General features: G+C 39.9%; 1 protein-coding gene across 12 annotated transcripts in view; it reads left to right on the plus strand.

Annotated features, from left to right (window-relative positions):
• depdc5 (DEP domain containing 5, GATOR1 subcomplex subunit) overlaps nt 1-26,739 on the plus strand; it is a 75,000-nt gene that overhangs the window by 36,260 nt on the left and 12,001 nt on the right. For 5 of the 12 annotated variants that reach the window (XM_008433590.3, XM_081598318.1, XM_008433589.3 and 2 more), the window contains 13 exons: nt 8,132-8,268; nt 8,350-8,449; nt 8,656-8,718; nt 10,686-10,786; nt 10,953-11,033; nt 14,134-14,266; nt 14,452-14,551; nt 15,511-15,744; nt 19,710-19,879; nt 19,992-20,163; nt 20,490-20,550; nt 24,119-24,201; nt 24,274-25,171. In XM_008433590.3, the coding sequence (XP_008431812.1) occupies nt 8,132-8,268; nt 8,350-8,449; nt 8,656-8,718; nt 10,686-10,786; nt 10,953-11,033; nt 14,134-14,266; nt 14,452-14,551; nt 15,511-15,744; nt 19,710-19,879; nt 19,992-20,163; nt 20,490-20,550; nt 24,119-24,201; nt 24,274-24,572 (1,734 nt within the window). In that variant the 3' untranslated portion in view covers nt 24,573-25,171. Of the gene's footprint in view, nt 1-8,131; nt 8,269-8,349; nt 8,450-8,655; nt 8,719-10,685; nt 10,787-10,952; nt 11,034-14,133; nt 14,267-14,451; nt 14,552-15,496; nt 15,745-19,709; nt 19,880-19,991; nt 20,164-20,489; nt 20,551-21,407; nt 23,232-24,118; nt 24,202-24,273; nt 25,172-26,739 lie in introns of those variants that run through there. The other 7 variants (XM_017310067.2, XM_008433591.3, XM_008433593.3 and 4 more) reach the window with 7 other exon arrangements.

Raw genomic sequence — 26,739 nt, forward strand, 5'->3', positions numbered from 1 at the left:
AAAACTAAAGAATAACATAAGCTAACCAGAGCTAACTAGCCCTCTTAGCAAAGGAAGATAAAGAATGTGGTGATGGGGTCCTCAGAAGTTCTGGTGCCCCCAAATAATGCCTGATTTTTTTTACATTCTTTTTATGTCTGACGGTGTTGACAAAAACTGGGGACATATTTCAGTGGAGTTGGAAAATATATAAAAATTATTTTTTATTTAATTTATTGATACTTTTATTATTATTTATATGAATATTTAATAGTATTCATAGTAGTCATAATATAGTATTCCTTTAATTGTTTTAAACTATTATAATGTATTGAGTTCCGCTCCAGGACAAGGGATTTTAAAGACACTATCCACCTACAACAATATTTAAAATAAAAAAATATTTAGCAAACACCAGGAAAACATGCATTGTTGTGCTTACGATCCAGGTTAGTTTAGTCAGATATTTGGAAAAATTATATTTTGTGTATATTTTTATTCAAATGTTGTGCTTTATCCATAGGACCTGTTTTGTCCCTATTCTCAAGAATCACTGCCTCACATTTTATGTTGTCTAAAATTTGCAAAGACTTTCCTGGAAAAACGCGTCTGACCAATCTCATGAAAGACAACATTTTGAAAAGAGAAAAAAAACTGTTTCTCTGCCTGCAGTGCAGTGATAATCTAGTAGATGGCAGAATACAAGTCTCAATTTGTGTACAATAGGTTGTTTGGGTAAGAATTGATCGTGGTGTAAAAAATAGAGACCACAGAAACTTATGCATCATATGTGATACAAATGGCGATATAGGGTTGCATTTCTGATATTGTATAAAAAGGCTTAAGTGTTAAAATGAAAAATGGGTAACACTTTATTTGATGGGGTGTGAATAAGACTGTCATAACACCATCATAAACATGACATAACATCCGTCATGAACATGAGGAAGTCTTTGTGACACTTTGACTGTTGTCATAAAGTGTCATTTGGTAAATCATGACACTTTTAATACAAAGTTGACATTATTCAAAATGTCTTTATGACAACTTGTCATTAACCTAGGCAAAAATGTTTTCGTTATGACAACTTGACATTAACCAAGAATCATTATATGTCATAAATATCATAATAATGTCATTAAGTGTTATTACACTAACAAAACGGTAACAAAAAGGTAATTAATATTTCCCCTACCTGAAATAAAGCAAAACAAGTAGGACCAACAATAAACAATTCACTAAGCTTTATTACACTGTCAAATGATTTAATAACAGTCATTAATAATTCCTTTTACATCAAGTGGATCAAGTAGGACCAGTTATGAAGGTGTCATTAAGTGTCATTACAGTGTCACTAATATTATCTCTTACCTCAAGTGAAACAAGTAGCAACAGTTATAAAGATGTCGTTCAGTGTTATTACAGTGTCAAAGGCTATGCTAACAGAGTCACTGATATTACCTCAAGGGAATTGAAACGCACTGAACTACTTATATCTACCATCATAGCTGTAGAACTTTGTACATTGGAATAAAACAAAAGATTACTCATTCTTCAAACAGATGGTTTAACATCTGTAACTCTGAAACACTGATTGAAAAACTAAAACAGAATTATTTTTTCTTTAACTTCAGAAAATAGGTTCTTTCAACAGTCAGCCATCTCCTTCATTACCAAACCAAACCAACTTTATTTATAAAGCACTTTAAAACAACCACAGCTGATACAAAGTGCTGTTATAGCGTTCCTGTAACGCTCTGAAAACAGGGACATCTTTTTGTTGTCTTTGTTTCCTGGAATCAGCTCTTTGAAAAAGGTGTTCAGAAATGCTCAGAAATTATAGTTGTTCTTGCAATAGTTGTGGTCAATGATAATCATGTTGAAAGCCTTTTCATGAATTCAAACTTGGTGAATCTCTTTTGGACATTTTCATAGTGGGTGATGGCTCAATTCATTGTGGTCACCTAAAAAAAGAACATAAACAAAAAACAAAAACAATGTGATCTTAATTCAGCATTTAATTAAATACCATTCCAAAAATGTCCCTTGCTACACACTGTCGGAATGGTAGACTTGCAGACAAATGTCTAGTTAACATGACTGGTTGTTATAAAGTACAATACAATTATTTCTTAATACAAGTAGCATAATGACTAGAGCTGTACAAAATTATTCTTATCAAATATTTGTTTGGCAGAAGTTCATACAGACTGCCACTTTTGTTATTCAGATTGTATCATTCAATGTATAGTTTTAGGCACATGAGTGAACCTTTTCATTTAATGAGCATTCAAAATTATTTCCAACCAGATACTCTGGCTTATGGATGTTTGCAAGAAGTTTATTAATAAATAAATAGATTAAACACCAGTTTTACATTTGACAACAATTAGTTGTCTAAAACGTAACTTATTAAATCAGCTGGTGGATGTTGATTCCTGCTCCCCCTTCCCCACTTACCTGTCCCTGCCCACCTCCCTTCACCTGGAGAAAATAGCTGAATGCTGCGTCTCCTCGTTTAGTTCTGATTCTGGGGATGCAGACCAGAACCAGAAGATCTGAGGGGTCTAGATGGTTGGTACAGCAACTACAGATCTTTAATGTATTGTGGTGCTAACCCATTTAGTAATTTATAAATTAACATTATTTTAAAGTTTATTCTCTGAGCTACATGGAGCCAGTGTAGGGACTTTAAAACTGGTGTTATGTGCTCTATCTTCCTGGTTTTAGTGAGAATGCAAGCAGCAGCTTCTGGATCAGCTGCAGATGTTTGATTGATTTATTAGTCAGACCTGTGAAGACGCTGTTGCAATAATCAATGCGGCTAAAGATAAACGCATGGATGAGTTTCTCTAGATTGTGCTGAAACATCAGTCCTCTAATCCTGGAAATGTTCTTCAGGTGATAGAAGGCCGACTTTGTGACTGTCTTAATGTGGCTCTGAAGGTTCAGGTCAGAGTCCATCACTACTCCCAGGTTTTGTTCTGATCGCTGGTTTTTAATTGTAATAACTGAAGCTGTGCATTGATTCTAGTTTGCTCCTCTTTAGGTGCAAAGATAATAACTTCAGTTTTGTTTCTGTTCAGCTGGAGAAAGTTTTGTCACATCCACACATTTACCTGTTCTAAGCACCTATTCAGTGATTGGATGGGTTCAGAGTCACCTGGTGACATCGTGATGTAGAGCTGTGTATCATCCGCGTAGTTGTGGTAGCTAATCTTATTTCCTGTTATAACCTGAGCCAGTGGGAGCATACAAACCGGATTCCAAAAAAGTTGGGACACTAAACAAATTGTGAATAAAAACTGAATGCAATGATGTGGAGGTGCCAACATCTAATATTTTATTCACAATAGAACACAAATCACAGATCCAAAGTTTAAACTGAAAGAATGTATCATTTTAAGGGAAAAATATGTTGTTTCAAAATTTCATGACGTCAACAAATCCCAAAAAAGTTGGGACAAGGCCATTTTTACCACTGTGTGGCATCTCCCTTTCTTCTTACAACACTCAACAGACGTCTGGGGACAAAGGAGACCAGTTTCTCAAGTGTAGAAATAGGAATGCTCTCCCATTCATGTCTAATACAGACCTCTAACTGTTCAATCGTCTTGGGCCTTCTTTGTCGTACCTTCCTCTTTATGATGCGCCAAATGTTCTCTATAGGTGAAATATCTGGACTGCAGGCTGGTCATTTCAGTACCCGGATCCTTCTGATGCAGGGTCTTCCCTGAAAGAGATGACCTCTAGATGGGAGCATATGTTGTTCTAGAACCTGAACATAGTTCTCTGCATTAATAGTGCCTTTCCAGACATGCAAGCTGCCCAGGCCACCAGCACTCATGCAACCCCAGACCATCAGTGGTGCAGCTTCTGAACGGAGCGTTGATAACAACTTGGGTTATCCTTGTCCTCTCTGATCCGGATGACATGGCGTCCCAGGGGTCAATAAGGAACTTCAAATCGTGACTAATCTGACTACAGAACAGTCGTCCATTTTGCCTCACTCCATTTTAAATGACTCCTGGCCCAGTGCAAACGGCTGACCTTGTGAAGCTTGCTTAGAAATGGCTTCCTCTTTGACCAGTAGAGTTTCAGCTGGCAGCGGCAAATGGCATGGTGGATTGTGTTCACTGACGATGCTTTCTGGAAGTATTCCTGAGTCTATGCTGTTATTTCCTTGACAGTGACATTCATGTTTGAGGTGTAGTGACGTTTAAGGGCCCGGAGATCACAAGCATCCAGTAGAGTTTTACGGCCTTGACCCTTACGCACAGCAATTGTTCCAAATTCTCTGAATCTTTTGATGATGTTATGCACGGTTGATGATGATAACTTAAAAGTCTTTGCTATTTTACGCTGGGTAACACCATTCTGGTATTGCTGCACTATCTTTCTGCGCAACAATGGTGGAATTGGCTTCAGAGAGACATTGACACTCTAAGAAGCTCTTTTTATACCCAATCATGTTGTCAATTGACCTAATTAGTGTTAATTGGTCTTCCAGCTGTTTGTTATATGTTCAATTTCCTTTTTCCAGCCACTGATTGCTACTTGTCTCAACTTTTTTGGGATTTGTAGACACTGTGAAATTTTGAATCAACATATTTTTCCTTTAAAATATTACATTTACTCAGATGGGCTGCACAGTGGCGCAGTTGGTAGAGCTGTTGCCTTGCAGCAAGAAGGTTCTGGGTTCGATTTCCGGCCCCGGTTTTTCTGCATGGAGTTTGCATGTTCTCCCTGTGCATGCGTGGGTTTTCTCTGGGTACTACGGTTTCCTCCCACAGTCCAAAAACATGACTGTTAGGTTAATTGGTCTCTCCAAATTGCCCCTAGGTGTGAGTGTGTGTGTGCATGGTTGTGTGTCCTGTGTGTCTCTGTGTTGCCCTGCGACAGACTGGCGACCTGTCCAGGGTGACCCCGCCTCTCGCCCGGCATGCTAGCTGGAGATGGGCACCAGCACCCCTCCTGACCCCACTGAGGGACAAGGGTGTAAGAAAATGGATGGATGGATGGATTTACTCAGATTAAACTTTTGATCTGCCATCTATGTTCTATTACGAATAAAATATTGACATTTGTCATCTCCACATCATTGCATTCAGTTTTTATTCACAATTTGTTTAGTGTCCCAACTTTTTTGGAATCCGGTTTGTATAAATATTGAAAAGAAGGGGTCCTAGGATTGAACCTTGGGGTACCCCACATGTGACCGCCGACCTCTTTGATGAGAAGTTTCCAATTGAAACAAAGAAATCCCTGTTCTTTATGTAAGATTCAAACCAGTTGAGCACTGGACCGGAGAGTCCGACCCAACTCTCCAGTTGATTCAGTAAAATGTCGTGGTCAACAGTGTCGAAAGCTGCACTGAGGTCCAACAGAACCAGCACTGTGGTTCTCCCACAGTCTGTATTTATATGGATATCATTGAACACTTTTACAAGGGCCGTCTCCGTGCTGTGGTGAGCACAAAAACCAGACTGGAAGGAGTCAAAGCAGTTTGTTATTGTTGGGAAGTTATTTAATTGTTTAAAAACAGCTTTTTCAATAATTTTGCTGATGAATGGGAGGTTGGAGATCGGTCTGTAATTCTGCAGTAGGGATTTGTCCAGATTGTTCTTTTTTATAAGTGGTTTGATGACTGCTGTTTTCAAAGCCTGGGGGAAAACACCTGAAGAGAGCGATGAGTTACTATTTGGATCAGATCATTAGCAACAACTTTCTTAAAGAAATGTGTGGGTAGGACATCCAGACATCAGGAACTGGAGCTTAATTTACTTATATTTTCTTCTAGAGTTTTATAATTTAGTAGTTGAAATTGGGTCATTTTTCCTGCATTTGTTTTGTTTGGGCACAACATTGGTACTGTCTTTAGAGTGGATGTGCAGATTAATCCTCTGATCTTTTGAAAAGAAACAAAAGAAACTTGAAAACTTGTTGCAGGCATTAGATTGAAGTTCAGGTGGCAACGTCATTGGAGGATTTGTGAGCCTGTCAACAGTGGCAAATAAAGCTCGAGCGTTGTTAGTGTTTTTGTTTATGACATCTGCAAAGAAAGCCTCTCTGGCATGTTTTAGTGTTGTGTGATAGTTACATAGTCTTTCCTTGTAGATGTCATAATAAACGTGCAGTTGACCTTTACGCCATTTCCGTTCGGCCCTGCAGCAGAGTTGAACAGTTTGTGCATTTTTCCATAGAGATTTCTTCCTACCAATCACAACTTTCACTTTAGTGGAGGTAATGTAGGGCGAGGAAGAAGAGTAGATTTGATTAAATGTTTCTGCTGTGTTTTCTGTGAAAGTACGTTTTGTGACAGTAGCTTTTTGTCCAAGTGGGTTAACGGATAAAAACTGTCAAAGAAAACAGCAAAATGATCCGACAGGCGACATCAGTTACAGAGACATTGGAAATATTCACACCTTTACTGATAACCAGGTCCAGTGTGTGTCCCTGAGTGTGTTGCTTGTTTGACATGTTGTGTTAAACCAAAACTCTCTAATATATTAAAGAGCTTTTTTGCCCCTCGGTCTTGGGGGTTGTCAACATGAATGTTGAAATCACCGACAATTATTAAACAATCGTAATCAATGCATATGTGAGATAGAAGCTCATTGAAGTCTGTAAAGAAATGTTCCACATATGTTGGTGTTTTGTATAGAGTTAGTGTCAAAGTTCGTTTGTGGCCTTTTACCTCAATTCCAAGATGCTCAAAAGATGTGAAATTACCCAAAGAGATTTTACTTAGCCACATTTGTCCTCCCCCCCTCTCCTCAACATGTGTCCTTAGGGTAAAATTGTTCTTCATGTGGCTAAAGTCGGCAAAGCAAAGAACACAAGCACCATGTAACATCAGCCAAGTTGCTAAATAATGCACATAAAAGATAACTGTGACTAACATATTAGCTTTTAATCTATTTGCCTGCCTTTAAAATATGTTTAAGATTAAGGGCTAACCTTACAGTAACCAGGTGTGGTTACTGTAACTTTGGCTAACATTAAATTACAGCCAGGTACCATTAGCTTGAATTGCTCAAAGGTAACATTACAAAGAAAGAGAACATAATCAATGTTATTTTCTCAAAGAAACTGTAAAGTTAAGACACATACCTCATATGTATTAGGTGACAAACTTCAGCTTCTTTTTAAACAGGAGGTCTGGCCGTTATGACTTGTATTAGGTTGGCCCCACAATATGGAAGATTTCTTCTTCACCAACACACTGCACGCCTGTTTGTGCACTGCTGCCTCTCACTGGTGGAGATGGTGCATTGCACTACTTAAAACAGCCTTAAATGTTTCAAATGCAAAATTCATAAGTGCTTTGTAGACGTCTTGTTGTAAAACTTTAGGATCAATTAAATCAAGAAATTTAAGACTAAGCAAAATGCCAGAGCAATAAAATATTACCACATAAAGCTGCGTAATTTTTAAAGTTTAATCGGTAATACTTTTATAACAAATTTATGTCAGATCATGATTTCTTGGTTAATGTCAAGTTGTCATAATGAAGACATTTTTGTCTAGGTTATGACAACAGTCAAAGTGTCATGAAGACTTCCTCATGTTCATGACAGGTGTAATGTTATGTTTATGACAGTGTTATGACAGTCTTATTCACACCCCGTCAAATAATGTGTTACCAAAAATTGTGCCAGTTTTTTTTATCCGATCAATTGTCATAATAATTGATTACTACAATAATGGTTAGTTGCAGCGTTGGTACTGTTGTGTTCTGGTGGTGTGTTACCAAACAGCGCCATATTTATAATGTACAGCTTGAGCTTTTTCTCCAGCTCTACTGGCTAGAAGAGAGTTCCTCCTGAAATTGATGATCTTTAAAAGCAGGACAGTCTGTTTTCCGTCTCTTTTCTTGATTCAAGGTTTCCCCCCAGAAAACCTGGTGGTTGGGTCCTGTGGCACTCATTCATCCAGTTGTGTTTTTGAGTTAAAAAATGTTTAAAACCGGCAGGAAATTGGAAAATATCTCTTGATAATTATGTGCTATAAAATCTTTTAAAAATGCATACATTAAAAAAAAAACTTAAATAAGAATTACTTAGCCTGGTGGTGGCACAAGTAAAGCCTGGTGGCCCACCATGCTTATCATACACTAGGGGAAACCCTGCTGATTGTATCTCTGCTGTAGCAGAAGGGCACACCCATGAAAGGACTGCAGGTCACCAGTCCTATCCCACCCTACCCACCTGAGACTGTGGTACCTCCACAAGGAAAGAGGGGCACTTCAGCTCTGACAGCTTTGCTGGAGATGGAGCAGAACCAGAAGTAAGTATTGCTGGGGTGCTGAAGTAAATCTGAAAGCATAAATCTTTCTCTCCTCTGGATTATTTTCCTGTTTTCCTTCAGGACCCTGGAGGAGCAGCAGCAGCAGCACAAGGCTATCCCTGCTGTGAGCGATCTGTCTGGCATTGCCATGGCTCCTACATATGTAGACAGTCCCCGTAAGGTGAGCACTTCTTCTCTGAATGCTTCAGGCTTCTACAGAGAAATCAGAATTGAATTTAATCAACATCATATCCTGGGATCAAGTAGCTGTCCTTTGCTTGTGTTTGAATGTGGAGCTTTTGCTCATGTCTTTCTGCATCTGTTCTGCTCTTGTTGCTGAGCTTCGGGTATTTGATTGTGGGTTATGCTCTTCCTGTATGCTGACAGGACGCTGCCTTTGTTTTGGATTTTATACGTAGCCCTCGCTCCTCCTACATCTATCACTCTCAGGTCAGTAACTAGATCCCTGGGTGTTGCTGGAGCTGTTTGGTTGGTGTGTGTTATGTGTTGCATCTCTTCATACTAATGCTTTATTATTGCTTGACTGACTCCTGCTGATCAGCAACCTTTCAAATTTGCAGTGCCAAATGTGTTAAACTGCCAAGTAGAAAAGCCTCCATTCTCCATTTTCTAGTCTCATTTTCTTGTTTTGTCATACATCAAACATCTGGTTGTTTTGTTTTTTTCCAGATAAAAGAAAATTAAAATGGGGTATACATGGATTAGTGGAATGTGTATTTTCAGTTTATCCATAAAAAAATGTAAACAGACAAAGATTTAAAGAGGAGTGGCAAAAGGAATTTAGGTGGATTAACAGTACAGGCCACTGATGGTCTCATTCAGGACCTTACTGTGGAATATCGTTTCTGCTGCCAGGATAGCTGTTAGCATGATGCTGTCATACAGCAACAGTCTTCAGATTTGTTGCAAAACTGACTGCTACTGGAGATCCTTCCTACCCTCAGTATCATCATCAGCCACAACAACTTTTTGAAGATACTTGAATGATGTGAGTTATGAAACCAAATTGAATTTAATTAGGTTTTAACTAAGTGGAACAGTGATGTTTCCGTTTACCACAATCCAGATTGGGAACACCACATATCTGTGGAAGAGCAAAATGTAACTTTTTGTCAAGATGCTATACACTGCGTGGCAGAGAACACACTGTTGTCATAGTGATTCAAGGTGTTGACTGCATCATGCTGTGGGATTGCTTAAGTCAGCAGGGTTAGAGAAACAGGTGAAAGCTTACGGGAAGATGGATTGATGTAAATAAATGACAGTTCTTAGAGAAAACCTCTTAAAAGCTGCAAAACACTTCAGACCGAGGAGACTGGAACGGTTTAGATCAGAGCATACTTATATTAGAGTGGCCTAATCAAAGTCCAGACCTAAGAAACTGTGTAGCACTTTGAATTGCTGTTCACAGATGATCAGTCCTATTATGTCATTGTTAATCAGGCCATAAATCTTTAGAAAGACTGTGATTTGTGTAACTGAGGGGGAATTATCAGGCTGAATGAAGATAAATATTAGAAATTAGCTATTTGTCTCATAACATTAGAAAGAAGGGTAACATGTAGAATTTGTTTTACAGATTTTAGAAGGACATTTTTCTGCTGTATTTTGCATTTAAATGTCCTCTTGCACATCATGGTAATTCTCCTTCCCCTAAAATTCACCTTTATCTTATCATTAGTAGCTATTGGATCATATCTTTCACCACATCTCAGAACTACTACTTCCCTGTTCTCTTGTGCTCTCTTTGTAGTGAAACCGTGTCATTGTTAGATGCGTGTGTGTGTGTGTGTGTGTGTGTGTTGGGGTGGAAGCTGAATTGGACTGTGTGTTGGAATAATGTTGCTGTTCAGTAATGAAAAGTCTTGTTTTAAAAGCTTGTTGAATGTTTGTGCAGTAACCAGGTAACAGCTTTAGAGAAGAATATTCTCTGTCAGTTAAACCAAGATATCCTGTTGCAATAATCAATTAATTGCATGATAAATTAAAACAAGCTCAATAATTTCCCTTTGCATAATTTGTTGTTTTTCTCTTTTCTCTCTTTCTACCAAAAGCTGGATGATAAAATCTTCAGTCTGATGCTTTGGTCTCAACTAGCTCATTTTATTTATTTTTGATGTTTTCTTTTATTTTGGATATTTAAAATGTCTTCTGGTTTCAGTAAATGTTCATTAAAATAAAACTTTTATTGATCTTTTAGAATGTGTTTTTGGTTTATTATCCAATATATGACAAGCCTAAGCCAAGTAAAATTTCTTACTTAGTTAGAACTTCAGTTTAACCATCAGAAAATGTTTCGATGTGAGTGAGGAAATGTTACAGTCAGGAAAATAAGCTTTAGGTGTTCTCCCAGAATAAATGCATATGAATTAATAAAAGTGTCTGTAATTGTATAGCTGCCTGTGGAAACCTGTGAGCCAGCAGAGAAAGGAGCCCAGGCGGCAGCTGGAGCAGCGACCCCTGCAGGAGAAGCTGCAAACAGCAGCACAGACACCAGGTCAGGTGGCTTTACAGCCTGGTCAAACTCATCATATCTTCTAAATGTTTAAAACTTGAATTCTGTTTGTTATGTGGTATGATGTCTCAGATAGTGAAATACACAGGAACTGCAGATGTCAGTGTGAAGAAGTGTTGCTCAGTGCTAAGTGCTGGTCTCTCCACAGTGGCCAATCAACGGCCGGGGCTCTCTGTCTGTCCTCCTCATCAACGCTGATGGAGATCCTGGAGGCCATCAAACATCCCACGTAAGATTGAAGTTGTGTTTGGAGTGATTCACTGCAGAGTTGCTTTAATCACCGGGTTACTATGGAATCTGAACAAGTATGGAATTTGACTGGAGCATTGGCTTGATCTGGAAAGTATGGAAAAAGAAAATAAGAGCCAGAAAACAATATTAATATTTCTGGGTTTCAGACGCCGTAGTATCAACGTGACCCAATGCATATGGAAGGCAAGAAGTAAATGCAGCCCATTTACTTCTGTTGATTCAGCATTAAAATGCCCAAAGTCTGAGTCCGGTATGGTTGTTCCAACCGTTCTAATAGAAAGATAAACATTATTTTTGAGTTTTGAAGGTAGTTGGTCACAAGGGAGTTAATTTTAAAAAACTTACTGAAAAAATAGGAGAAAAGTGGATCAACAATCTATGGCTAAAATTAGGAGGTGTGAAAACTAAATGCCAGAATTTGCAGCGCCACTTTCTAACAGGTAACGAACGCATTGTTTAAACTATATTTAAATTTGATTGGACAGTTACTTAGAAAGACAAGCATTCATATGTAATGTAAGATATATTATTTTTACGCCCTAGCTTGGTTGTCCTCAGAGTGTTGTTAGCAGCTAACTCAGTGCCAAGTACCAGACAGAAAATATGTTTATTCGGTGGGATTTTCAAGCTCAAAAAAAGCAAAATAAATTAAATATAACCTACCCAGCCATACAGTCACAATGAGCTGTGGCCAGACACGACCATGGGGATTTCTGTAGATCGCTGTGAATGGTTGACCTACATTGGACCTGAATCCAGCGTCCGACAATGACTCAACATTAACATACAACTCCAACATGAATTTATGTTTACAGAAGCTAAATAAATGATCTACAAGTAGATCCAAGCACATAGAAATAACATGGGTTAGCTCGTTGTTAGCGATAGCATCGTTACCATAGACTAATTACTGAAAATAGCACAACTCACTACTCACCCGGCAAACAACTTGACAGTCATTTAATGCTTCTTTTGATCCTAAATACCTGACCCAATCTGAAACTAAATGATTGTATTCTCCAGGCTTTTGAAAACTTTCTTCTGGCTCGTGGTATAATATGAGGTCTGCAGCTCCCTTAATGTCGATCGCCTCGACTCCGGGTAAATCCTCAAGATTATAAGAGAAGTCCTTTTTACATATCCTAAATATATGTGTATTTTTTCAAGATACCTTTTTTGAATCCTTTATTTAACCAGAAACCCTTTTGAGATCTAGATCTTATTTTCAAGAGGAACCTGGTCTGTTCCAGCCCATTTATGGCATTATCGTTGGATCACCTTTTGTGATCCAATTTGCTCTGTTTTGAACTGGAGAAATCCACTTTCAGACATCTATCTGAATTTCATGCGTATTCCAGGTCATGTGTCTGAAACCCAGCAATTTCCAGACTTCAATTTCTATTCTGATGTCAGAATTGGGAATGTGGTTGTTCTTTCCTTTCTTCTTCAGCTGCTTGGTGAGATGCTTTTTGCTGCAGACCCCCAAACACACGCATGCACCCACACACACGCGCACATACACACGTACGCACACACACACAGATACACCCCCACTCACACGCACACAAATACACACACACACAAACACAACAGCTATAGTGGTTATCTTCTGGCTAATATAGGGTTCCTCCTCTAGAGAAAAATGACCTTAAATGATAAACTTCAACACAAGACTACATCACACCATTATAGCAGAAAGTGCAATATTTCCATAAATTTATTTCATCTGTCGTCTGCTCTGACTCAACCATCATAATGGCTGTTTTAAAGGGACATATGGATATGTCAGGCATATTCAGGAAAGATTGTTCTGTAACCGTGTGCTCATTTTATCAACTTGTATTTGTCCAGTGCAAAATTATAGAATAGAATAGACTTTATTAAAATTGCTTATGAGTAGACAACCTACTCCATCTGAGGTCTTAAATATTAATAATACAAATATAACCATAAGACATACAGTTGATCATAGACTAATATATATATCATCTCTACATCTCTAATATATATATATATATATATATATATATATATAAGAGATGTGCCGATCAGGTTTTTTCCTTCCAATTCCGATCACTGATACCGATCACATATATATATATTTTTTTTTTATCATAAACACTACATTATATGGAAAAAGGAACCATAAATTCACCTTCATTTAGACAAAAAGTTGTTTTTAATAACTTTTAACAAGAAAAAAAACAAAACAGGCATTGTGCAAATTGTACTGCTATCAATAAAACTATCTTTAACAGACTGATAACATATGGAGGCTCTGAAGAGGCTAAATAATGCAAAGAGCCAAAATAAAACCTCTCAACATTGCCAAAAGAATTTAAGTATAAAACTTAACATTCAAAGGCAAATACAGGATCCATTACAATAAACAATCCTGAGTTACTGAATGACAACTTCCTGATAGCATAAATATACAGAAATATAAAACCAAATCTATCCAGTAACAGAGAAACTGAAATTGATGGCACAGTGGTTAGGACACAGCTCACATCGATGCGGCCGTCGCAGGTTTGATTCCTGGCCTGGTGACCTTTGTCGCATGTTTTCCATCTCTCTCATTATACTACTTTCCTATCATAGCACTTTCAAATAAAGGCTACTAGACCAAAAACTTAAAAAAAGAACATCCCAGTTCAATCCAGTGCAGTTATATTCAGTTTATCGTGCCAGTATATTTAGCATACTAATATTTTATTTATAGAGCACTTTAAACACCCACAAAACTTAAAATGCTGTACACAATCATATAATTCAAATATGACTGAAATCAATAAACAAAATAGTAAACAATTATCAAAGTCAACAGTTCAGATTGTGTCAGAGCGATGTCACTAAGATTAGTTGTTTTTGACAAAGGAGGGGAAGCATTTGTATTGGTGTGGCCCCACCCCTAGTTATCTGTCCTGTGTGTGTGTGTGTGTGTGTGTGTGTGTGTGTGTGTGTGTGTGTGTGTGTGTGTGTGTGTGTGTGTGTGTGTGTGTGTGTGTGTGTGTGTGTGTGTGTGTGTGTGTGTGTGCGTGCGTGCGTGCGTGTGTTTTTTCTGCTGGGCGCTTTAGGACCGGTGTGCAGCTGCTCCCAGAGCAGAAAGGCCTTCCACTCAACTGCTTTATAAGTGCTGAAGTTGTTCATTGGCTGGTCAACAATGTGGAGGGCGTGGCCACACAAGGCATGGCTGTGGACATCATGCAGGTAACAGTGAAACAGGCATGCATGATGCTAACAGGAAACTTCAGGATGAATTTATGAATGCAGAAGTGGGTTGTTGCAGAAATTGATAAACTGGTGCAGGTTTACTAAAAACTTCTTTAGAGTAATTTGAAATGTGAAAGTATTTTAAGGATGATGTTCAGTGCTCTCTGCTTTGTTTTGTGTAGAAAATGCTGGATGAAGGAGTGGTGGCCCACGCTTCCGGAGACGCCATGCGCACGTTCGTCTATGGCTTCTACTTCTACAGGATAGTAGGAGAAAAAGAAGGTACACGACTTTAACCCAGCTTAGCCACAAGGGAAGCACAGCTGCTGTCTGGATGGGAATTCTATGAAGCTAAAACCGTCTCATAATTCACAAATGCACAGGATGAGATTCACACTTGTATTTCTGATCCATATATACATGAATTGCTCTGCATTTGTGTGTGAATTTTGAGACTCCCCTGACATCTGAATCCACAAATAAACGGTCTATCTGATCACTTTGTGTTTCTGAAAAGTGTGGCTTAAGTGATTTATTACACTGCTATGATAATTTATCATTTAATGACCAGGGCTCTATAGCAATTCATAATATACAAAGGCCATTATTATCTTGAATAAATTCAACTATATAGAAAGACACTAGCCTGATGCTATTAGCATGCAGAAGCACTAGCATAGCTAGGTAGCACAGCTTACTCACTAGAGCTCTGCTGATGTGCTAATATAGGAGTTAGGTGTGCTGAAGATCGCTAGCTTGTGATTATAGTTGCACAATTAAATTGATTAACATTAATAATAACATGGAGATAATGGCTAATAGATAGATATTTCACCTACCGCTCCTCTGTTGCTTCCAGAAACCAGGCTGAGGTCTAAACTGTGCTTTGTCATGGCTACGGTGCTGTTGGAATGGGATAGTGTGATTGGCTGAAACATAGGTTACCCCAACGTGGGGGTCAGTTCATGATTGGTTGAAACAAGGAAGCTATCTGATTAGTTGCTGATCACCCAATCAGATGGACCATTTATTTGTTAATTGAGATGTCAGGGGAGTCTCAAAATTCACACACAAATGCAGCGAAACTCACAAGCCAGAAGCAGCTTGTAAATCAAGATACATTTGTGTTTGCATCAAAAATACAAGTGTGGATCTCGTCCTGTGCATTTGTGAATTATGAGACGGTTTAAGCTCCTTTCTTCTCTGCACCATGACGTTCATGTAAAGGTTTGTCACTGCAGGCCTCAATTCCCAGCTGCAGGCTGCTGGAAGCTGGTCCACTGCAGCCGTGGAGGATTTTGCCCTTTTCCAGAGAAAGTGGTTTGAAGTGGCTTTTGTGTTGGAGGAGCGGCGGCCCTGCGACCTGCCCGCCTTCCTCTTGCCCTGGCTGCCCAGCCGGCCCGCCTCATACGCAAGTAGGCACAGCTCCTTCAGCCGCAGCTTTGGGGGACGCAGCCAGGCCGCTGCACTGCTAGGTATACCCAGCCCACTCCTCCCAGCCCACACTGCCAGGAACACGACGCCTCATTCCCATCCAGCCTCATGTGGGTCTGGACAGCCTGCTGTGAGGAATGACCCGGGTCACATGGAGCCAGAGGGCGCACACGCTGCAGGAAACCCTGATGAGAAATCCAGCTCTTTCACTATCTCACCTATTTATTTATGAGTTATTGTAGTTCACCTGCTCTGCATTCTCTAGTGCCCTCTGACTTCCACACACAAATTCTCTGATCTAAAGAAAAAATCTGTCTTTTCAGTTTGTGGCAAGATCCACCAAGAAAAACCATGCAGGGCTCAAATTACCTCCTGCATTTCTTCTTCTACTCTAGATGTGGGTCAGAGTGAGATTATGATGATGGAGGACCTCGTTTCACATGATCAATTATTTTAATGTAGACCACCATTTAGTCCACAGGGGTCAAACTCCAGTCCTCAAGGGCCTGCAGTTTTTAGATGTGCCACAGCTACAAAACACTGGAATGAAATGGTTTAATTACCTCTTGCTTGTGTAGGTCAGTTCTCCAGAACCTTGCTAATGACCTAATTATTCTATTCATGTGTGGTGCAGCTGAGGCACATCTAAAAGTTGCAGGACACCGGCCCTCCAGGACCGGAGTTTGACACCCCTGATTTAGTCTTAGGAAGGGTTATTATAGTTGTAATGACAAATGTCCATAACATTTGTTATTTTTATACATTGACCTCAGCATTTTACCTCATGTAAGACATAAAATGTACTTTTTTTTTTTTAGCTTTAAATCATGTTATAATGTTCCCTCATCAAAAACATACCTGGAGTGTTGCCTTGATTTTTTTCATGCATGTTTGAGAAATCCTTTGATCTCCATGGCAACCACTCAGCTGTGCAAAATGCCTGGCTGGAGCACCGCAGCTCCTCCTCAGACCTGCAGTTTCCAAACTTCAGAGCTTCTGCCTGACAGAGCAGCCGTCCCCCATGGGCTGCTCTGATGTTAGCTAACTGCTAACACCTGGTGGAACTGTGCATCTGCTGATTATAGAAGCTACTCCTCAGAGCAACGCTGGTAAAAACTTTGTTAAAGGGTTAATAGAGGAGCCATGTTGTGATGACTTCCTGAAGGCAGAGGAAGAGCTGGAGTTTCTTAAAGAGGCAGAGGCACAATTCCAATATGTTCACCTCTTGAAAGAAGTAAACTTCTTTGAGGTCATATTTGATGTATATAGCATTTTTACTGGAGGTAATATAGTTACATGATTGTGCTATAAAATAGCACTATGTTGCTTGAAAACACATAATGCTGACCCTTTAGTGGCAGTATTATTTGATAGCAGCCATTATGTGCTTTTGCACCACTATGAGTCACTATCAGTTTTTCTATAGAATGTTCCATCTTGGTCAGCCTTACTGAAACGAGCCAACACTCTGGTTACATCACATCCAGCTCAGAAGTTCAGCTCTGATCACATTTTTCCAATAAATGTTCATATCCTCATTATGTTTTCAGATTGAATATGTTGCCCAAACTGACAACAGTGAGATCTACATGTACAAACCACCAAGTTTCTGTTAATCCAGAAATGTTCCTCCATCTAACATTTAATAACTCCACCATCAACTCTGTGTAACGTTTATCAGTCTTGTGTGACACACAGATCCAGGGTTCAGCTCTCCTCACAGCAGGCTGCAGATCTGCATTAAGCAGCTGGTGTTCGTCTCCTGCATGCAGTAGCAGTAGTGATAGAGGGTCAAATCACTGATGCGATTCAATTCCCCTCTACACAGTCAGACCAGTGCATGTGAACTGGTTGCTGTGAAGGTGGTCCAGTTGTAGTGATGTGGGGTTGGGTGCATGCTGTGGTGTTGGTGGCTGTGGGTCAGTAGTGCTGTGGGTCAGTAGTGCTGTGGTGTTGGTGGCTGTGGGTCAGTAGTGCTGTGGGTCAGTAGTGCTGTGGGTCAGTAGTGCTGTGGGTCAGTAGTGCTGTGGGTCAGTAGTGCTGTGGGTCAGTAGTGCTGTGGGTCAGTAGTGCTGTGGTGTACAATGTCTTCAGCTGCTGCTTTGCTTTGTTTCAACTCAAAACACTCATTAATCCTAGAGCTGTTTCTGCTTCAGCTTAATCTGACTTAATCTGTCCATTTACAGCTTTTGCCTGACACCTGAACATTTTCCTTGTGTTGCTTATCACCTTTTATGTGATGATTCCATTTCAGATTATTGTCAATGAATTTTAACATTATATGTTTTAACTTAGTTAAAACATCTGATAATGAAAAAAGTCATAATAAAAAAATCCATTGCACAGTAACTGAATAAAATCAGATTATAATAGAAAGGAGCCTGGATATTTATTATTTTTAAAGAGAATGATAAAATTGCGAAAATTGAAATTCCAAAAGCAAATTTGCTTAATGGAAACGCTAATTAAAAAAAAAAATCTCACATTTTTGGATAAAAAGTTTTTTGCACTAGGATGAGGTGCTTTTCAGCCAGACTGAAATGGGTGTATTTTGGAGAACTACAATGGAAACACTTTTTTGCATCACGAGTCACATGAACAACAACTGGCTGTTACTACTGGCAAAAACCACAAAGAAGACAGCAGGAAGTCGTAGGAGGAAGATGGCTTGTTTTTGTTTTTTTCAGACAGCTGGCTCCACCAGAGCTCTCACAGCATCACACCAATCAAAAAAGTTATGTGTCATTTGAACATGTTGAATCCGTAGCTCTTCTGTAAATTCACTGACTACAATTTCCCAAAATGCCGCACACGGGGCATGCCGCCTGAATGAGACGGGAACGTCTCCTCTGACGGATGATGCTAATGACTCATTTCATGAACGAGCCTATTCAGATGTGATTTTAGTTCAATTTCTTATTTAATCTAAACACAGTAATTGTGTTCTTTTGACATTAGCAGAACATAGACAAAGATTTACATACATTCACAATAGAAATGTGTTTTCAGTGTTGGTCTGAGGCCACTTTTTATGACTACATTTAGAAGATTGATGGCATCCCAGGTAACATGCTCATATGGGCCCAATGTGGGATTACTTGAGTACCATTTAGGCCCCTTTGCTAAACCCTGTTCGTAACCCATGGCTGAACCTGCCTGTGTGTGTCAGTCAGTTTGGGGAATCCAGCAGTTTTATCCTCTTCACTTCCACTGAAGTGGATACATTATCTGTAATCTTTATTTCCCCTTAAAGGATCGCTATCATCACCCCCACAGTAGGACATGATTCAAAACATAATGCTGAAAAATTAATCGTGGAATATCACTTATGCGATACAGATTTTATGTCTTAATTTGACAACACATTATGTTTAAAATACTGAAACTGTTTTTGAAAAGTGTTGCAACTAAATATTTGATCTGCATATTTTTGAGTTGTATGATGAGATTTGGATGTTTTACCCTATAAATATCCAAATGTTTGATCAATCAATCAAATTTTATTTGTACAGCACATTTCAGCAGCAAGGCATTTCAGTGCTTTACATCATTAAACACAAAAACACAGTCATGCAACATTGGCCCCTGGTTTTAGGCCCATTCCAAAGCTTGTCTTTGGATGTCCTCAGCTACACCTCGCTTTTCATCAAATATTACATGGGAAGTGTGTTTTAAGACTAGAAAAAAACAGTCATGTAATTATTTTTGATTACCATTGGGAACTGAAAAGAAAATCAGACAAACAAGAAAACTTTCCATCCAAAAAAAGAGGTCCAATGCAGAGGCCCATGTGGAAAGGCTGTGAAAGTCAGCAAATCAGTAACACGTATGGAAGGTCAGTACGTTTCTCCCCATGTCTGCCTTGTGCTCTTGATCACTGCTTTGCATCCATCGCTCTGCTCTAACTGACTGTGCCTCACTCCATCCAGATCACATTCCACTCCGTTTACTTCCTGTTGTATTTTCTCTCCACCCCCCGGCCCCCCATTGTCCATCTGTACTGCAGCTGCTACTGTCCCAGAGCAGAAAACGGTCACACTGGACGTGGACATCAATAACCGCAGCGACCGAACTGAATGGTGTAGCTGCTATTACCATGGCAACTTCTCTCCTAATGCTGCCTTTGAAATCAAGCTTCACTGGATGGCTGTCACGGCTGCAGTGCTTTTTGAGATGGTAACGCATCGGTTAACTGAACATGAAGGACAGTCATTTTGTAAACCCTTAGAACTGTCAGAGACAGTTGGCCATCTGGAATCGACATTCTGAGGTTACTCTGTTCTGATAGGTTCAAGGTTGGCACAGGAAAGCAGCTTCCTGTGGTTTCCTGCTGGTTCCTGTTCTGGAGTTCCCCTTTGCACTGACATCCTATCTATATGGAGACCCACTGAGGGTCCAGCTCTTCATCCCGCTCCACATCCAGTGTCTGCTGAAGAACGGCAGCGACAACCTGTTCGAAGGTAGTAAATGCAGTACGGCTTCTTAAACATTATAATCCTGACACAAAAGGTCTGTAACCTCAACTTTTAGACTCGGTCTGGACTGATGACTCATTCTGGCCGTCCTGATGCATGGACTCCATCATTTTGTTGATCCCAGTTTATCCAGCTGATTATTGATTGGTTTTGGAGGCCATTTTGATCAAATCTTTTAACCATGTCAGTGTTCTTGGGCAGAATTGGTAGGTTTCATGGGGAATTGTCCCCATGAAGCTGAGTGTGTGTCATTGTCAAACCTCTGCCATGTGACTGTTTGAGTCCGTCTCTGGTCTTCCTGTTTTCAACAGGGTTTGAACCAGAGACATACTGGGACAGGATGCAGCTCTTTCAGGAAGCCATCCTCTACAGGTCAGTGCTCTTCAATTTTAATCAACATTTTACCTTTGGATGGGTGTGGACCAGCTACCGGTACCACCTCATACTGAAGATTTACCAAAACATTGGTATAATGTCCCATCGGACCATCTTGTGATTGGATTGTGTTTAAAGCACATTCAAAGAAATTGCCAGATTGACTCAGGTTTTCTTCAACCCACTGCTGTCCTTTCTCAGTAGTGGCAAATGCTAGTCAGCTGGCTTAAAATGGCTGCTATACTGTTTAAAATTAGTTTCAAATAAAACTAATTAGATTTTATATATGTATATATATACATCTACAGGTCCTTCTCAAAAAATTAGCATATTGTGATAAAGTTCATTATTTTCCATAATCTAAGGATACAAATTAAACTGTCATATATTTTAGATTCATTGCACACCAAGTGAAATATTTCAGGTCTTTTATTGTTTTAATACTGATTATTTTGACATACAGCTCATGAAAACCCAAAATCCCGTCTCAAAAAATTAGCATATTTCATCCGACCAATAAAAGAAAAGTTTTTTACTACCAAAAGAGTCAACCTACAAATAATTATGTCCAGTTATGCATCAATACTTGGTCAGGAATCCTTTTGCAGCCTTCAATGCGGCATGGAGGCATGTCTGGGGGGCTTGAGCACCTGCCCTTTTTGCTTCTTGCCCCCAAGTGCCCTTTTGGTCAAGTTTTTTTTTTTGGTTTTTGTATTATTATTTTCTAAGCCCTCTTCTGACACATAATAACATGTACTAAAATTATAATTTTTTTTGTACAACATAATAAGCCGGTCACCTTGTTACCTTTGACCTTTTGCCCGTGACGCATGACGCAGTTGCCTCTCGCGCAGTGAGACTTTCGAGGGGCATTTCTGGGCAGAGCTTGGTAAGGTCCATTAGCGGTGCATGGATTTCATTGATACGTAAAGGTAAGACAGCAATAAGATGTTTTTGTTTAGTTTTTTAATTAAATGTGCGTTTTGTGGGCTACAGTTTATGTCTAAATAATTCAGTAAAGTAGAAGCGGTAGCTAATCTACCACAGCAATTATTAATAAAACATTAAGCCTAAAACGTACTATAACAACAGACTGAATGTTCTGTTCTGTGTGCAAAATTCTTGAATGTTTTTTGGTGTTAAATCCTAAAACATGAAGTGGCATTGTTATCAGTTGCTATGGCAACGAGTCTGCGTGTAGCTTGGCGAATACAGATCACTTTGCTGTGGATCATAGCACGAAATTAATACCTACATTTCTAAGTTTCACTGAGTTAACGCGGCTATGGATGACAAGTAAAAGATTAGTCTTTTTGCCCCCCAGCGTTGTGTACCTGCGCGAAAGTTTCATACGTCCAACAACATGTCTATATAAGTGAGTGTCTCACCAGCAAAGAACCTCACCGCACCTCACTGATATATATATATATTAGAGATGTGCCGATCAGGTTTTTTCCTGCCAATACCGATACCGATCACCCATGAGGGCAGATCACCAATACGATTCACCGATACCAATCACATAATTACTTTTTTATTTTTTTATTTTTATCATAAACACTACCGGTTACATTATGTGGAAAAAGGAACCATGAATTCACCTTAATTTAGACAAAAACTTGTTTTTAATAACTTTTTCCAAGAAGAAAACTAAACAAAACAGGCATTGTGCAAATTGTACTGCTATCAATAAAACTATCTTTAACAGACTGATAACATATGGAGGCTCTGAAGAGGCTAAATAATGCAAAGAGCCAAAATAAAACCTCTCAACATTGCCAAAAAAAATTTAAGTATAAAACTTAACATTCAAAGGCAAATACAGGATCCATTACAATAAACAATCCTGAGTTACTGAATGACAACTTCCTGTTAGCATGGCGGCTAGCTGATTACTGCTAGTTCTGAGTGGCTGTTTCTGACTGAGCAGAGTAATTATGCAGAACAGGGAGGAGATCGATTATTTTTTTAGAGATTATCTGTCTCATGTTAGGACAGCGAAAGTTTTAATACGTATGTAAAATGTATTTTTTTAAGTTAGATGCTGCAGCTTTAAGCAGAGGTTCGGTGTGAGAGTCACTACCAGGTGGAGCAGAAGCGGCGCTCCGTCTGTCAAATATCACTACCTGTAGCGTAGCAGCGGTTCAACAGTGAGAACAGAACCAGCGTCTTACATCGCAGCTCCAAGACTTAAATAATTTTATGGGTTATTTGTTTAGCTTTCTGACCGTCATGCTAATAATCCAGGTGAGTGTTTGTAGCTGTGCGCTGCTTTACCTGCTATCTGATCCTCCATATGTCTTTTTTACTGCAGTGAGCCTCGATGTAGCCAAACTCCATCAAGTATGGCATTGTTTTTATGTCGTATTAGCTTCGTTGTGTTGATGTATTTTGACGTGCTTCAATTTTCCGCCGCAACACGCAAACTTCCCCATTCACTCAGTGCGTTATAGTTCAACATCGCTTAGGATTTGTTGCTGCGCGTTTGCGCAGTGTGAAGGAAAGAGGAGACCAGCTGCACAGGCAGGCTGAGAAATGAGATGCAGGTGATCGGTTTGTGTGATCGGCAACAAGAGACCGTGATCGGCGATCACCGATCATACACTTTTTCACGGAAATCGGCCGATTATGATCGCTGACCGATCGATCGGCACACCTCTTATATATATATATATATATATATATAACGCCAGAGCAATAGAGGCTCAGATCTACCACACCAGACAAAATCCAAGGTAAAGGTTGTGCAAGGAGGCCCCTGAGACAGTCCAGCACATAACAGCAGGGTGCAAGATGCTGGCAGGGAAAGCGTACATGGAACGACATAATCAGGTGGTGGGCATAGTGTACAGGAACATCTGTGCAGAATATGGACTGGACGCCCCGAGATCAACGTGGGGAACACCCCCAAAGGTGGTGGAGAATGACCGAACTAAGACTTCCAGATCCAGACAGACAGAATGGTAATGGAGACCCAACCGGACATTGTGGTGGTGGATAAACAACAGAGGAAAGCCGTTGTGGTGGATGTAGCAATACCAAGTGATTATAACATCAGGAAAAAGGAGAAACTGGAGAAATACCAGGGCCTCAGAGAGGAACTGGAAAAGGCCTGGAAGGTGAAGACCACAGTGGTGCCTGTGGTCATCGGGGCCCTCGGGGCAGTCACCCCCAAACTGGAGCAGTGACTACAACAGATCCCAGGAACAACATCAGACATCTCAGTCCAGAAATGTGCAGTTCTAGGCACAGCCAAGATACTGGAGGAGAACCTCAAGATCCCAGGCCTCTGGTAGAGGACCTGAGCTCAGAGGATGAATCAGACCACCCACGGAGGGTGAGAAGGGAATTTATATATATATATATATGTATGGTGTGGTATATATAATATGGTGTGTTTTTTTCCGTTTATATCTTGATTGAAGAAGCTGACGCTTTGCCTTTGTATTTACTCAACATGATTCTCTGGGGCCCAGAGGGTGCCCTGCACCTCTCGTGCCCCTCTTTAGCCACCCTGGGTTCTTCATTGTCTTGCTGTGATGACTTGTTCTCCTCCTCCTTCCAGGTTTGGCTTTGTACATGACAAGTTTTCACCATCATCTTTTAATTTCCCTGCTGAGAACAAGCCTCAGTACATCCATGTTACAGGTTTGTCTCATCTCAGTAGGAAACTCAAACTGTCTCATGTCCTGGAAAGGTGAAAGCTTCCCTGTCCTGCAGGCACCGTGTTCCTGCAGCTGCCATACTCCAAGAGGAAGTATTCAGGCGGGCAGACGCGGCGCCGCAGGAACTCCACCACCTCCAACAGCCAGGGACCATTTGGCGGCGAGGAGAGGGTGGGCTTCTACTGGGCCTACAACACCATGCTGACCAAAGCCTGGAGGACGGGGGTGTTGGGCGATGAACGGCTGGCTGACCGCCTGCTCAGGGACTTGACCGACTTCTGTTCTAACAAGGACAACAGACTACAAAACTTCTGGGACAGCTGCCAGGAGAAAATGAACGCCAGCGCTCCCTGACTGGACAATTGTGTTATTTTTATTCATCTCGCTGCATGTTGAGTCCTGTTTAATCCTGTTTCTGCTTTTTCTGAACATTTGTTGGATGGAATCATGTCTGAATGTTTTTTTTTTTTTTTCATTTGACCAAAACATTTAGAGAAACACAAGAAAGTACTAAACATGTTTCACATCTGTACAGTAAGTATGATCCTTGTCCCAGTATTGAAAAAGGCTTCAGATTTCCATTTAAACTGTTGTTTCATTATGCTGCAGCAGCCACACAAATAAAGGCAGCATCAAGGTCAATTTGGGTATGTGTTGATAATTAAGGAAGTAAGCATTTTGACTCTATTTTTTTGCATATTCTCCAAGTTCAAACTGTAAAAATTGTTACTAATTAGCTTTAAACATGTCAGCTAAAGTGTATGTTCTGAAAGATTATGTGGTCTGAAAAGGTGAACATCCGGTTTCGGTGAATGCTTAATGATAAAGCTGCTTGACAACCGCTTTGTTACAGAAACGGTGTGTAAGACTCTGTTGTCTTTCTTTTGCTCTTTGATGGACTTTCAACCCGACCTGTGACAATTCATGCATATTATTAAAAGCTAAGCATTTTAGACACCAGAGTTTGGTTTCTGTTACATATCGGATAGCTATTTGTTGTAACAAAACACAAAGTCTGTTCACTGAGATCAGAAAGGGTATCAAAAATATTCTTTATTTCTAAGGTTTTATGGTATTTATGCATTTATATTCAAATCATCTTCCACTTAACACTGAACTGAAACATGAATCTGTATGCAGCAGAGGATCACTTCCACTTTAATAAAGTAGAAACTGCTGAGTCAGCATTAGCATAATAATAATAGAATATTTTATTCTGTCTTTTTCAGATTCATAGGAAAAATAAACTGACCGCTCCGCCTCTCAATACTCTGCGGTTATAGTGATGTGGAGAAACTGCAATGGATCCTTAGTTCAGTCACATGGAGCACACTGAATGACCCACAAACTCACCAAATAATGAAAAAACAGCCTCCCTGAACAAAAACAGATTATTTTAGAGCAAATTGAGGAACAAAAAACCTCATCTTCTGCTGATCTTGCATTTTCCTAAAAACTGTTCATGAAGTTTTCCCAACAAGTAACGGATTAAGAATATTTTAACTGTTTTATTAGCTAAATTGCAGGATTTCTGCTTACATAAGGGTGTGCTGATTGAACTGAAAAACACACATGTGCCTGACGGTTTATTAATAATAATGGTAGAACACTTTTCAGTGCAATGAGTTGCTCATTTCCACTTTCTGAATAAATAACTTGGAAGTTATTACAAAATTCAGCCACAAGAACTTACAACAGTTCAAAGAGGTGGTGGTCAGTTTCCTCACAACTCTTGTGATTCAACCAGACTAAAGTTTGGACCTTTGGAACATCTTGTTTCTTCTCCAGCCATTTCATTGTACAATGAGGGAAATAAGTATTTGAACACCCTGCGACTTTGCAAGTTCTCCCACCTAGAAATCATGGAGGGGTCTGAAATTTACACCGTAGGTGCATGTCCACTGTGAGAGACAATCCATCCATTTTCTTACACCCTTGTCCTTTGGTGGGGTCGGGAGGTGTTGGTGCCCATCTCCAACGAACGTTTCGGGCAAGAGATGGGGTCACCCTGGACAGGTCACCAGTCTGTTGCAGGGCAACACAGAGACACACAAGACAAACAACCATGCACACACACACCTAGGGAGAATTTAGAGAGACCAATTAACCTGACAGTCATGTTTTTGGACTGGGAGGAGAAAACCCACCATGCACAGGGAGAACATGCAAACTCCATGCAGAAAGACACAGGCTGGGACTCAAACCCAGAACCTTCTTGCAGCTCTACCAACTGCGCCACTGTGCAGCCCCATTGTGAGAGACATAATCTAAAAAAAATCTGTAAATCACAATGTATGATTTTTTAAATAAGTTATTTGTGTGTTACTGCTGCAAATAGGTTTTTGAACACACACCTGCCAATCAGCAAATATTCTGGCTCTAAAGACCTCCTCTTAAAAGTCCACCGGTCGTTAGCTTCATAAAGATTATTTTATGCTGCACACAATCAGTAAGACTCCAACTGCTAACATGCTGTCCAAAGACACCGGAGACAAACTTGTAGATCTCCACAATGTCTACA

Source organism: Poecilia reticulata, chromosome 17 (assembly GCF_904066995.2).
Source record: "Poecilia reticulata chromosome 17, P_reticulata-male-v2, whole genome shotgun sequence".
Classification (NCBI taxonomy): Eukaryota; Metazoa; Chordata; class Actinopteri; order Cyprinodontiformes; family Poeciliidae; genus Poecilia; species Poecilia reticulata.